Source organism: Cucurbita maxima, unplaced genomic scaffold (assembly GCF_002738345.1).
Source record: "Cucurbita maxima cultivar Rimu unplaced genomic scaffold, Cmax_1.0 Cma_Scf00063, whole genome shotgun sequence".
Lineage (NCBI taxonomy): Eukaryota > Viridiplantae > Streptophyta > Magnoliopsida > Cucurbitales > Cucurbitaceae > Cucurbita > Cucurbita maxima.
Genome location: NW_019272079.1, coordinates 584,638 through 598,449, shown reverse-complemented (window position 1 = coordinate 598,449; position 13,812 = coordinate 584,638). Strand labels below are relative to the sequence as shown.

The following is a 13,812-nucleotide window of genomic DNA, read 5'->3' as shown; positions in this document are numbered from 1 at the left end:
CCCCAAAAAAAAAAAAGAAAAAAACGAAGAAGATTACAGAGAGCCCTCATCTTAGGCAAGTATCCATTGTGGAAGAGTTGCTGCTGCTATTGTGTTGCTCTTAGATTCTCTAAACGTGCAGACTGCATTCAAGATTCAATAGCTGCAGATAATTTGACCTACAAACGGTAACATGAGACAATAGATTTGATCTGTTTATGTTGCTTGAAATTATGTCTTTGCAGAATGTCCTCATCACTTCAAATGGAGCTTGGAAACTTGCTGGATTTGGCTTTGCAATTCCAGCAGATCAGACTTCGAGTGACATGGCTACTGTGCAAGCTTTCCATTATGCCGTGAGTTCAATATTCACTGGTTGCTTGTTAAATTTTAAACATTGTAAAATGAAAATAAGGGAAACTCGATTGTTGGACAATGCCTTTGTCAGGCATTTGAGATCTGAAAAGGAACTCATCTCTTTTTGATATGGAACTTGCCATTTATATGAATTTTCAGTCTTTTTCGTTCACTTTATTCATGTTTCATTTGTTTGGAAAAAAAGAAAAAAAAATCCTGTTTCAGTTTCATGCTCCAACCTACAGTTTAGACAGAACTGTAATATCCTATTAGTGTGTTTTATATCTATGAATACAGTGTGCAGCTTTATCCTTTGTGTTAATGTACATGCTAGCCATCTTCCTACAATTTTCCTTCTCTTTATAAAAATTTAGCTAATACAATATTATGACATGAATTGTGGATCATCATTAGCTAAATTAATTGAGGCTTCTATGTCTGCTTAATTTGTTGAATTGCACAGGAGTATGATGTTGAAGATTCTGTGCTGCCTCTTCAGCCATCTCTGAATTACACTGCTCCCGAATTGGTTAGGAGTAAATCATCTTCGGCTGGTTGTTCCTCAGATATTTTCAGCTTTGGATGCCTTGCTTACCATTTGATTGCTAGAAAGCCTTTGTTTGACTGCCAAAACAATGTTAAAATGGTATTTCCAAGTTCATTCTTTCTAAATTCAATCACCTTGCTTAATGGTGTACTTTGCGTGTATATATATATATGTATATTTGATGAGTGGGAAAGTCTTGTCCAGAAAATTTTGATTTTCATAATTGGAAATTCTTGTTTTTCTAGTCTTTCTCCACATATTTCAATTAGTTTGATTCTCCTTGTTGAACTCTCTCTGATTTTTTTGTTTAGTTAGTTAAGAATCATTATTGTTATTAAAGTAGATTTATTGGCCTATAGAATCAGTAAATTTTTCTCATTTTCTTTTCTTGTGGCTAGACAGACCTCTAAGATTATGACTGGTCATGGAAAAAATGATCTTTTTTTAAAAGCATGTGAAGGCGGTTGGAGTCTACTATAATTTTATTGAGAACACTCTTAAAGTTCCAGTTGATGCCCTGTAGCACTTGTTATTGAGCTTCTATTAGTGTGCCTACAGGTGTTGAGGTCTATGAGTGATTATTTTAGTATTCCTGGTCCTAAAACTTGTGAAGCAATAAAGTAGTAGCATGCATTGGAAAATTGCATGCTATTACAAAGACTTCCTTTTATTTTCTTTATCTATGTGCTGCTTTAGTACTACCTTTTATGCATAAGTGAAGTGGAAGTGATGGATGCTGAAGTGAATTGTTTTCGATTGATGTATTTAAACCACTATATGTATTATGGTGCTGGAAGCTATCTTGGTTGGTTTTGTACATACGTAAATGATGCAAAGCTTTACTTTTGTACTAAGATGTCATTTTATTGTTATTTTTCATCTCTCTATCTGAATACATAAATTTTTCTTTTATAATATAGGTATAGACTGAGAATAATATACCTATTGGAAGAACTATTATATGAAAATAAAAGGAACTGACTCAAATATTCTTTTAATTTATGTTATTTATCGAAGTTTCTAATTCTTGTTATTTCTCTTTTGTCTTTTTGTTTATTCCTCCTTCCTCTTTAGTACATGAACTCCTTAACTTACCTGTCAACTGGGTCATTTGCTTCAATTCCTCCGGAGTTAGTTCCTGACCTGCAGAGAATGCTCTCATCCAATGAGTCTTTCCGGCCAACAGCATTGGAATTCACAGGTAATACAATTTTCAATTCCAACCTAATTGATACATCCAACTTTGGCATCAAGGAAACTTATGGTCAGTTGTAAGTGTAACGGTGAATATTTAATACTGCGCATGGAAGTTGGAAAATAATTATGTGATTATGATAAAATCTAATATGAGATTTGAATTTCATTTTCATTCTGACTATGTCTCATATAGGTATGCTTAATTGCTTAATGCTCTATACTTAACGATCCACTTCATTTCATGAAAGCTATGGGGTAATACCTGGTCATATTTGATATATTAACCATTGTTATAGAAGTTTTGATGGGTTTAGTCAGCCATGCTCTTATTGAAAATACCTGGAGTCTATACATGGCTGATGGTTCCATTGATCAGAAGCCGACTTCCTTCCAAAGCTCCACATTATGGATATTTTTTCATTGTTTGTGTTGTCTACAGTCGGTCAAATTTTACATTATTTGATTTTCTTGCAGGTTCTCCATTTTTCCGAGATGACACAAGGCTGCGAGCTCTTCGTTTTCTTGACCACATGCTTGTAATTGTTTCCATTTCAGCTTTACTGATATGAGTTTCTCTGAAGTCATCAAAAGCAGTTACTTTGAATGGAAGAGTAGTTAAAATTGAAAATCTAATTAATTTATCATTAATATGTTTCAGGAAAGAGATAACATGCAAAAGTCTGACTTTTTGAAAGCTCTATCTGATATGTGGAAAGATTTTGATTCCCGTATATTGCGCTATAAGGTTTGAGTTTTTCCTGGCCTATTTGTCTATGAGCTGGTTATTGTTATGCTTTCTGATATTCATTATAATTTGTGGTTTTTTATTAGGCATAAGAATTAATTGATTGAATGAAATGTGCAAGGTGATATAAAACAAGCAAATAAAACCACTATTGGTTGACCAAGGGCATAGTGGCCAAGGGGACCGGGTGACATTCTGCAAACCATGTATTAGATGTCATGGATTTAAATTATGTAGCACTAGCCACCACTTACCTGGTTCTGTTATGCCAAAATTTGTAGGATTGAAGTGGTTGTTCTCTGAGGTTGGTGAGATGCATCTAAGCTAGTCTTAATGTTCACAATTAGAGAATAAAACAGGAACAGCCTAGGATTGATGATAAACTTCTCCAGTTTGTAAAAATGAAATGAAAGACAAACTACGGTTGAAAAAACTCCTTCTGGATGCTTCTACAAGAGGGAGGAGTAATTGAAGATACTGGATATTTTTTTTTAAAAGCAAAGGTGCCTTATAAAGAACATCAGAATTTGGAATCCTCAGTGATGAAAAACTAACGAACTGCACTTGTTGTCCCTCCATTTATTTGTCTTTTCATAGTTTGTATTATTTGATTGCACTTAATAATGCAATTTCCAGCAAGACACTTGTCATCCTTTGATGGTGCTATGATTCACAGTTACAAGTTATCTCAGCTTGCGTTCCAACTACTCTACACAATAAGGATACGAATAAGTTCCTCAAATGCTCATACACATTTGTTAAACGAGGAATTTATTAGTGGTCTTGTGCTTTCACAATGAATATATATGACATGCAGTAATGGAATATTCGTAAAATCATTGATCTCCCATTGAGGGTTTGATTATGTCTTTTGCAGGTCCTTCCACCTCTCTGTGCAGAATTACGAAATCTAGTTATGCAGCCTATGATACTTCCCATGGTACTCACAATAGCAGAGTCTCAGGTACAAAAAACTCCATGTTTTCATTTTTTATTTATTAATCTTACCAAGGTTGCATGCAAAAGTTGACGTTGAAGTTTTTAGAATCGATGACCCTATGGAGTTTATTAATTTGTGTTATATTCCTGATTCCATTTATTTTTTCTAATAAGATTTCATTGTATACTGCATTTCCACTAATAACCTGAAGTTGCCCTCTGTAATTTTGTTTTTTCATTTTTTTTAAACTCCTTTTGGAGTTGGTATCTTTTGGGTATCTTTAGAGCATTAGGATTAGTTCAGGATTGCGGTTGCTTTTAAGACAACTGCGAGCAGCCTAGCAGCTGTGCTTTTAGGAAAAAGGCTACAGCATGAAGTAAATTAGTATTTGATAAATTTTAATTTTAAACTTGAATCAGTAGATGGGATTGATAAAATATTATTAACTTGTTGAGCTTTAGCTATATTGACCAAAATAGACATTATTTCCAATATATATTTTTTATAAATTAATTGTTTAAAAGTTTATATGATTTAAAGTAGTCATTTTGTTTGATTTAAATTATTTAATAAATGTTCAGGAAAAACAATTGTTGTAAGAAAATTGAATGAATTAAAACTTCATTTATATAGGATGAAATAGATGTGAAAAGAAGAAGAAGAAGACGAAGAAGATATGTGGAAGGATAGAATTGGAATTTGAAAATATTGTTTATGAAATTTTTTTAGGAAAGCTGTTTTTACTAAAGATGACTAGGCATGTGATTTTGTGCGTAAGAATAGAATGAAGAGTGATTTTAGATAAATGAATGAAGAATTAGTTTTACCAAACATGGTATTTTTCATAAGGCTGCCTGGTTTCTTGCGTGAATTTGGACTTTGTAATGCATGGATTTGTTCTTTTGCTTTACTTTTGGGACTGAGATGTTTAAAACACACCAAAGAGTTGAGATTTGTCTAGATTGATATGTGGAATCAGGAGATCGAATTTCTTTTAATGTTTGAGGAAATACATGGATTTAGTGACTTGAATCTAGTATCTAATCAAATTGTGGCATGTTAGCAGGAATATATTGTCGATTTATAATTATTTGATTACCTTTTTATTAAAAAAAAAATAGACATTTCATGCTGCAGTCACAAGAGAGGAAATAATGTTTAAGCTACGGACATATTGTTAGCTTTTCTCCTTAGTTGATGCCTTCCTCTTCTCTGTTCTGAGAAACAGAATTTTTTATTGATGGGTTGAATTGTAAGAAAAAGGAAACCTATGCATACTCCTATATCAAGGAGGTTTACAAAAAAAAATTTCTATACATAATTGATAGGTACTAAATATGAGGCGAGGGTCAATGAGCCTTTCAAGATCACAGTCGTTGGTTCTTATTTTATCAATTGTAGTCTTTTCTAGTATATTCTGCAGGTTAATTGTGGTTTTTTTTTCTTATTTTTTTTTTAATCTTTGATGTCTTTCGCTATTCATCTATTAGTTTTGTGGGATTGTATTATTGGAACATAAGATTAATTTCTTGAAGCTTGCAGGATAAACATGATTTTGAGCTATCAACTTTGCCATCTCTTGTTCCTGTTCTGAGTACTGCTGCAGGTGACACATTGTTGCTGCTTGTGAAGCGTGCTGATCTTATAATTAACAAGGTAAATTCAAGTAATTGTGTTTTTTGTGTGGTGATGCTTGTTGGGTGATTTACGGGCTTTAATGTAACTAATTATATATAGTTCTCTAGTTCCTCATCTTTTCATAATACGGTGATGTCAAGGGGAAGAAAGAGGAAAAATTGTTCTGTAGATTGGAACATAAAGGCCATTATTGCAGATCCAGTGGATAAGTTCTTCAACAAGACCAAAAGGGAAGGTTCCTTGTGAGTACAGAATCTATTTAACAGTAGGGGCCATTTTTGGAGATTGCAAATTTTCTAATGGTGGAGCAAGGGATGGGCTGGGTTGGAGTACAATCCTAATTTAAATAATTAGCAGCCATAAAATAGAGATTTATTCTAGATCCTTTCTGGTCATAAATTATAGAAAAAGCCTAAATCATTTGGTTGAACATGGTGAAGGGTAAACCGTTTGGGGTAGAGGAGAAATTAAAGTCTTCAATGACAAGGGTGGAAGTTAGGAGGAGATCTCAAATAGTTAGATTCTATGGTTCACTCTTAAGAAGCTGGCTCTCAATTGTTCACAATGGAGTCTCTTTTTCTCTCATTGTTTTTTTTTCTTTCTTTTGTTTTAATTATTCATGATTGTAACTATTATGATTTACTGAAGGCCTAGACTGGTGTCCTCAGTGAGTGAGAAGACTGAGTTGGATTCCCCTTTCTCTTTGGAAGAAATTAGAAAGGTGGTTTTTGAGTGATAGAAACAAGTCCATGGTCCTAATGGCTTTTCTTTAGCCTTAAAGGATAATTGGGAGGGTTTTCAGAGAGTTCTTCGACAGGGATATCTTGGATAATTCTCTGAATGAAACTTTTGTTCATCTTATCCTCAAAAAGTGAAGGGTGAACAAGGTTGAGGATTTCAGGCCCATCAGCCTAGTTACAAGTGTGTTTAGATTATAGCTAAGATTTTCAGGGTGAAAAAGGTTCTCATATTGTCGATCTTTGAGACTTCGGGTGCTTTTATAGTGGGGAGGCAAATTCTTGACGAGGCTTTCATTGCAAATGAGACTATTGAGGATTATAAAGGTCGAAAACAAGAGGTTATCTTTAAGATTGATTTCAAGAAGGCTTATGACCACGTGGATTGAAACTTCCTTGACTTAGTCCTTGAGATGAAATAGAACAGTTAAATTCTCGATTCTCATTAATGGACAACTGAGGAGTAAGATTGAAGCGCTAAGAGGCCTTCGGCATGTTAATCCTCTTGTCTTCATTTTGCTTCTTCATTGTTGTTGGTGTTCTCACTAGGATTGTTTTCAAAGGTGTTGAAGGTAATATTATCGAAGGTTTCTTTTGGTGCTTGTCACTAAATTTTGTTGTGTATGGATCTTGTTGCCTCAGACAGCGAAACTGAAAGGAAAAGCATAAGAGAAATTGATGTTGGTGGTGGTGGGACCATGCATGAATTATTACTAATACTACGTCCCAGTGTTTAAGAAATCTTGGCATCTTATTTCAACTTACAACGATTCTATACCATTAATCATGAAAATGTTTGTATGAATTTGTTTCATTGTGGACACTTGAACTTTTATTACCCCTGGCTGGTTTTTCAGCCTGCAATGTATATATTCCTCTTTTCCTCTATTTTTCACTCCTTGTCTTGCCATTCCTTTTTCCAGACCAGTCAAGCACAATTAATGACCAATGTCTTGCCATTGATTGTTCGGGCTTATGATGATAATGATGCTCGCATACAAGAGGAGGTTCTGAGGAAATCAGTTTCCCTTGCTAAGCAACTTGATACACAGGTGAGAGCTCCATATCTTGTGTTTATGATCTCTTTCTAGATTATCCCCTCAAACCCCCTTCCTTTTCATGAAGGTGGGATTGCTAGCCTACAAAGGCATCACAGAAGTGATACTAGATGCAAATACTTTGAAAGCTGTCTTTTTTTTTATTTATTTATTTGTGTGTGTGATTTGAAACCTTTTCTAATAAAGAAATGGTAGTTTTATGTTGTCTCAACAAGTTTTGCCTACTCTCTGGTTTTCAAACTCTGAAATGAACTCTAGAATCTAGAATTATATTTCTTTGTTCTCTTAGTAAAAGGTAATTTGGCTATTTTGTTGCTCTATTTTTTTTTTTTTTCATTTGTGTTGTAGTGATATTATTTTATGAATTGGTTTGAGGGATGGAGTGTGTAAAGAATTATCTTTGATGGCTATGATGTGAACTGGAAATTGAAATGAAAATTAACATAAAATATTGAAGGAAAATTGTAAGTTTTCCTAGCATTCTGAAAGGCTTGGAATCTCCCACAACCTCTTGGAATCTCCCACAAACTATCTTTAGAAAATGCTTGCCCCCTAAACTCTGGAGTTTCCTTTATTTATAACCGTCAACCCAAAATAACTTCCAAGTGATTGCAAGTACTCTCACGATTCCTCTGTACGATTTTTTTTCAAGTAAGAAACCAAGCTTTTATTTAGAGAATTAAAAAAATAAACCTGATCAACTGAGGTTAAAATTAATTACAAAATAGGATTCAAATCCTAAAGAACAAGACAGATCATAATTACAAATAGCCCCAGTGATCAAAGCCTAAAGGGAGACATTAAACCTAGCCACATTCCAAACCTCGTCACAACCTCTTCGAAAATTCTAGTATTGCTTTCCAATTAAATACTCTACAAAACAACAAAGAAGGTTGCTTGTCATAGGACTTTGTCCATTTCCCTTAAAGGGAGATTTAGAAGCACCTTCTCCAACAACGAATTACCATCCCTACCCAGAGCTCCACACCAAATGATGTTCTCCAGTAACCCCAAAAGAATTGAGCAAATTGACAATCGCACAACAAATGATCGAGGTCATCCTCATGATTCCTACAAATAGTGCACCATTGCAAAAACAAAATGAAGAAAGAATGCATTTGGAAACAATCCAAGATGTTCACTTTCCTATATTAAACCTATCATGCAAAAACCTCGACTTTTTTTGAAATTTTATAGCCGGCCAAAGAGAGGATAAAACAAAGTCACTGGGTTGGGAGAAAGGCCATACATAACATGGAAGAAGGAATATCATGAGAACACTCGTAGAAGGATTAGAGTACCAAATATGAACATCCTTTCTCATGGGAAAACTTGGAAGCCTTGTAGGATAGAAAGAAAACCCAAAACATCTATTACCCTTCTCTCAGATAGAGGTCATCAAAAGTCTAACGAAAGCAAAAACCTTTAGAGGAAGGCAGCGTTAAGTCCACCGAATGCAACATTTTATTTTAAATATGGTATAAACGTGGAAACATAATACACAAAGGTTTATCCCCCCAACAATCCTCGAAAAAATAAATCTTTGAGCTTTCCTTAAGAGAACAATGCATAAACAGAGAAAAAGAGGGAAAGAGACATTGGCCTTGCACCATCAGAAGGATATGGGCCATACCTGCTCACAATTACTCTATGTCTCAATGTGTTAGGCTTAAGGAAGAAGTGCCACAACGACTTAGCTTGGAAAACTGTGTTATGTAACCTCATGCTCCCAATGGCTAACCCTCCTAGATGCATCGAGTTCATGACCACCTTTCACTTGATCAGGTGGGCTCCCTCGTCGATCCCTTTCAATAGAAACTCCTCTCAACTCTCTGAATGGACACGTACCTTCACCAGAATCCTAAAGATTGACAAGAGGTTTTTGCTAAGACCCCTAGAACCATCAACCTTGCACCACCAAAAGGATGTGGGCCATGCTTGCAATTACTCTATGTCCCAACATGTTAGGCTATAGGAAGAAGTGCCACAATGACTTAGTTGGGAAAACTGCGTTACTTAACCTCAAGCTCCCAATGCTTGACCCTCCTAGATACATTGAGTTCATGATCACCTTTCACTTGATTAGATGAGACCCTCCTCCCTCGTCAATCCCTTTCAATAGAAACTCTGCTTTAACTCTTTCAATGGACACTTATCTAGACAAGAATCCTAAAGATCGGCAAGAAATAGTAAGGGACCCCTTTCAACACACATTGGATTACCACAAGTTTTCCCCTTTAGAGAAGTACCTTCCTTTAAGGGCAAACAATTTCTTCCGAGTTTTATGCAGGTTAGGGTTCCAAAATGTTAAGTTCCGAGCTTAATTTGGAAGGACAAGGGAACTCTTACCCCTATTAATCTCAAGCCTGAAAATCTCTTCAAAAAAGGACAATAACCTATTAAGATTAACTAAGGAGCTTTCCTACCTTAAAAGAAAAAATAGAGTGCCATTTGCGAACTGTAGGTGAGCTAGATGAACTAAATCCTTAGCCATCTTAAACCTTTCGATCACACCCTTCTCTGATCCTGAGGGAACTAGTCTACTTAGAACATCCACCACTAAAATAAAGAGTGAGGGTGACCGCAGGTCTCCTTGCCTCAACCCCCCCATGGTCCAAACACAGGACTGCATGCCTAGAGCAGTTTTCCCTGTCATTGAATCTGTAAGACATTAATACAGGTTTTATTGTCTAAAAAAGAAATCCACGTGCAATGAAGTTTTTATTTTTATTTCCTATGCTAGCATTATATTTCCTGCGTCAATATAGTTGTGATCAAGATGAATTTGAACTATCAAATATTATCTTTTTTGACCTTTTATATGACACTCACATTTACTTAAATTGTTGTGTTCTTACAGTTGGTGAAACAAACAATTTTGCCTCGTGTCCATGGTTTAGCTCTAAAGACAACAGTTGCTGCGGTATGTATGTTTTTGCAGTTCTTTGTGGTTTTTCACTCTTTCAAGTTTTTTAGTATTTGTTGTTTATTTTGGTTGGTTGTCATCATTTTTGTGATTTTTCCCCTTCTAATGAAAGTACTATTTCCTATTAAAAAAAGTTACGATAGATTTATACATGGTCACTTTGTAAAGGCATTCACCTGTTAGCCTTTGTATCCTTGAGATTGTGAACATGAAAAAATTGTAATAACGTGGTTGACATGAATTACTTACCTGAGATCCATGCTTCGTTCTGATTGCTTTGCATAATTGAAGATGTAACGAGTGTCTTAGTGATTTTGGAATGGTAAAATAACATTTTTCCTCCCTCTATTGACGAGATCTACATGCATGCACACATTCTAGTTTTTTCCCATAAATTCGTGTATATATGTGTATATATAATTTAATTCGTTCAGTGTGCCAGTGTGTTCTCTCCACAATGATTGCCACTTTTCTTTTGAATGTTATGACGTGTTTTACACAAGTTAAAATGTGAACGATACTTTGGAATTTTCCTCCCATGTACAGGTTAGAGTTAATGCGTTGCTGTGCCTTGGAGAATTGGTTCAGACGCTTGATAAACATTCAGTTTTAGAAATCTTGCAAACAATTCAACGTTGTACAGCTGTAGACAAATCTGCTCCCACTCTCATGTGTACCCTTGGGGTTGCAAACTCAATCCTTAAGCAGGTACTTTCCATATCTACTTCAACCTGTTGTTTGGAAGGATACTGTTGCAGTGATTTTTGTAAATGACTTGAACTAATGTACCTTCTGTCAAAAACTCAATTGTTTTCAGTATGGAATTGAATTTGTTGCGGAGCATGTTCTTCCTTTACTCATGCCTCTTCTTACAGCCCAACAATTAAATGTTCAGCAGTTTGCTAAATATATGCTTTTTGTCAAGGATGTTCTCAGGTAATATTGTTTACCACTGCAACCAACATCTGTATGCAGTATTTAGGTCCTGCACATGCATGTGACTTCATGCTTTTGAAGAGTCTTAGCAGTATATATCTAATTCTAACGATATTTTCCCATCACAGGAAAATAGAAGAGAAAAGAGGAGTCAATGTTTCTGATTCTGGAGTACCAGAGATGAAATCCTCTTTGGTTTCTAATGGCCCACAGCCCCAGTCATCAAGCAGAGCTAGTGATACTGTCGTTCCAACAGTAAAAGGTCGACCTGCATGGGATGAAGATTGGGGACCTATTTCTAAGGGACATACAACCCCACAAAATTCTACTAGCATTATCTCGTCTGCGCCTGCTGTTCTTGGTGGTCAATCCGTAGCAGGAAATTCTATACAAACAAACTCTGTTGTGATAACATCTCTGTCTAGTAATCAAACTGTCGCATCTTGCCTTCCAGTTGATGTTGAGTGGCCGCCTCGAAATTCTACTGGCGGTGCACCCAGAGTATCTGATTCTGGGATGCAAGCAACTACAGGAGAATCATCTACTTCAAGCTTGGATAATGTGGACCCTTTTGCTGACTGGCCTCCACGTCCTAGTGGCTCATTAGGAAATGCGTCTCAAGCTTCCAACAATGGGGTGGTTGGACCATCCATGAACAAATATGGAACTGTGGGTACATCGAACAGTTTGAACTTTCAAACAAACGGCAATGCCAGTTGGACCCTCAACAACAAAAATATTAGTGAACCAATGAGACAAAATCATGGCAATTCTACTTTCAATTCAAGCAGCCTGGGAACTGGGGGCTTCAATTCCCAAAGTTCTATTGGATTCCAGAAGCAAAAACAGGGAATATCATCCCAACATGCATATGATGCGGACAAAAAATTAACTGATCTTGGATCCATATTTGCGCCTAGTAAGAGTGGGAATAATATTGCACCTAGACTTGCCCCGCCCCCCTCAAATGCTGTTGGTAGAGGAAGAGGAAGAGGGAGGGGGGTTTCATCAACATCTCGTTCTACTCAAAATAAATCATCATCTGGACAACCTCCCCTAATGGATTTGCTGTAATGTGTGAGTTCTACTTGTTTCAAAAATATTTGGAAGATGCAGATTATCTTTTGTAGATTTGTCGTCTCGTGGGCACCCAGAGATGGATTCAACGAAATGCATATCAGGTATGAAAATATATCTTTTTGACCCTTGCATGTAAAGTGTAAGTTGGGGATGTGAGTTATGTTAAAATGGATATTGTGTTATTTCTTTAGGTGATGTTTGATAAATGCAATTTTTCTGTTTATAGTAAGAAATTGAGGTAGTCTATATTGGAATTTTTTTTTTTTATGCCTCTGAAAGTGTATTTTTCATATATAGTCCCACTCCCAGTTTGTGACTAGATTTCTAAAGACAATAAAGGAAGTTGAAGTCTCGTATTTGTATGATTCATGTCTACACAATACTTCAAAAGGATTTATTTGCTTAAATTCTCTCGTATGTATATTATATAGACTTTTCTGCTGTTCATTTTTAGCCTTGAGAGTATGCAGTTTATGAAAATGCAACAGCTTTTAGTCTTTGTCATTAGATGATTACCTTAATACCTACATTTAAGTTGTTCAAATGATGTGATTGATTTTCTTAAATTGAATTTTAAATAATCTTTGTGTTGATTTGATTCAACCCAGCCCAGTGTATCTAAGAAGTAACTAACATCCTGCATTGCATTCGGCAATGAGTTTTGATGTATTAGGAGTATCCGTCCTTATAGAAACTTTAATTTTCGTACTTAATTCTATGATAGTGATTGATTTTTTATGATGTGGTATCTTGATTGACTTTTAAATAATCTTTGTGTTGATTTGATTCAACCCAGCCCAGTGTATCTAAGAAGTAACTAACATCCTGCATTGCATTCGGCAATGAGTTTTGATGTATTAGGAGTATCCGTCCTTATAGAAACTTTAATTTTCGTACTTAATTCTATGATAGTGATTGATTTTTTATGATGTGGTATCTTGATTGACTTTTAAATAATCTTTGTGTTGATTTGATTCAACCCAGTGTATCTAAGAAGTAACCAACATTTGGACGTACACCGCAATGAGTTTTGATGTATTAGGAGTATCCGTCCTTAATCCTAAGTTGTTGATGGCGAACAAATGATGTGATTGATTTTTTATGATGTGGTATCTTGATTGACTTTTAAATAATCTTTGTGTTGATTTGATTCAACCCAGTGTATCTAAGAAGTAACCAACATTTGGACGTACACCGCAATGAGTTTTGATGTATTAGGAGTATCCGTCCTTAATCCTAAGTTGTTGATGGCGAACAAATGATGTGATTGATTTTTTATGATGTGGTATCTTGATTGACTTTTAAATAATCTTTGTGTTGATTTGATTCAACCCAGTGTATCTAAGAAGTAACCAACATTTGGACGTACACCGCAATGAGTTTTGATGTATTAGGAGTATCCGTCCTTATGGAAACTTTAATTTTCGTACTTAATCCTAAGTTGTTGATGGCAAACAAATGATGTGATTGATTTTTTATGATGTGGTATCTTGATTGACTTTTAAATAATCTTTGTAAATCAACCTAATGTATCTAAGAAATAACCAACATTTGGACGTGCTCTTTCACTTCCGTTGGGTAATGAGTTTTGATGTATTAGGGGTATCTGTCTTTATGCAAGTTTTAATTTTCGTGTTTATTGTCGGTTTAGTTTATGCATAGCGAAAAGGAG

At 35.4% G+C, this 13,812-nt stretch overlaps 1 protein-coding gene across 1 annotated transcript in view; it reads left to right on the top strand.

Moving 5' to 3' along the window:
• LOC111472054 (SCY1-like protein 2) overlaps nt 1-12,542 on the top strand; it is a 15,836-nt gene extending 3,294 nt beyond the window's left edge. Inside the window, exons 3-14 of the mRNA XM_023117747.1 lie at nt 225-335; nt 800-982; nt 1,958-2,084; nt 2,555-2,616; nt 2,739-2,825; nt 3,703-3,789; nt 5,308-5,421; nt 7,064-7,192; nt 10,059-10,121; nt 10,671-10,832; nt 10,942-11,060; nt 11,189-12,542. Coding sequence (XP_022973515.1) covers nt 225-335; nt 800-982; nt 1,958-2,084; nt 2,555-2,616; nt 2,739-2,825; nt 3,703-3,789; nt 5,308-5,421; nt 7,064-7,192; nt 10,059-10,121; nt 10,671-10,832; nt 10,942-11,060; nt 11,189-12,134 — 2,190 coding nt within the window. The 3' untranslated portion in view covers nt 12,135-12,542. The remainder of the gene's footprint in view (nt 1-224; nt 336-799; nt 983-1,957; nt 2,085-2,554; nt 2,617-2,738; nt 2,826-3,702; nt 3,790-5,307; nt 5,422-7,063; nt 7,193-10,058; nt 10,122-10,670; nt 10,833-10,941; nt 11,061-11,188) is intronic.
• The last annotated feature ends 1,270 nt before the right edge of the window (nt 12,543-13,812 follow it).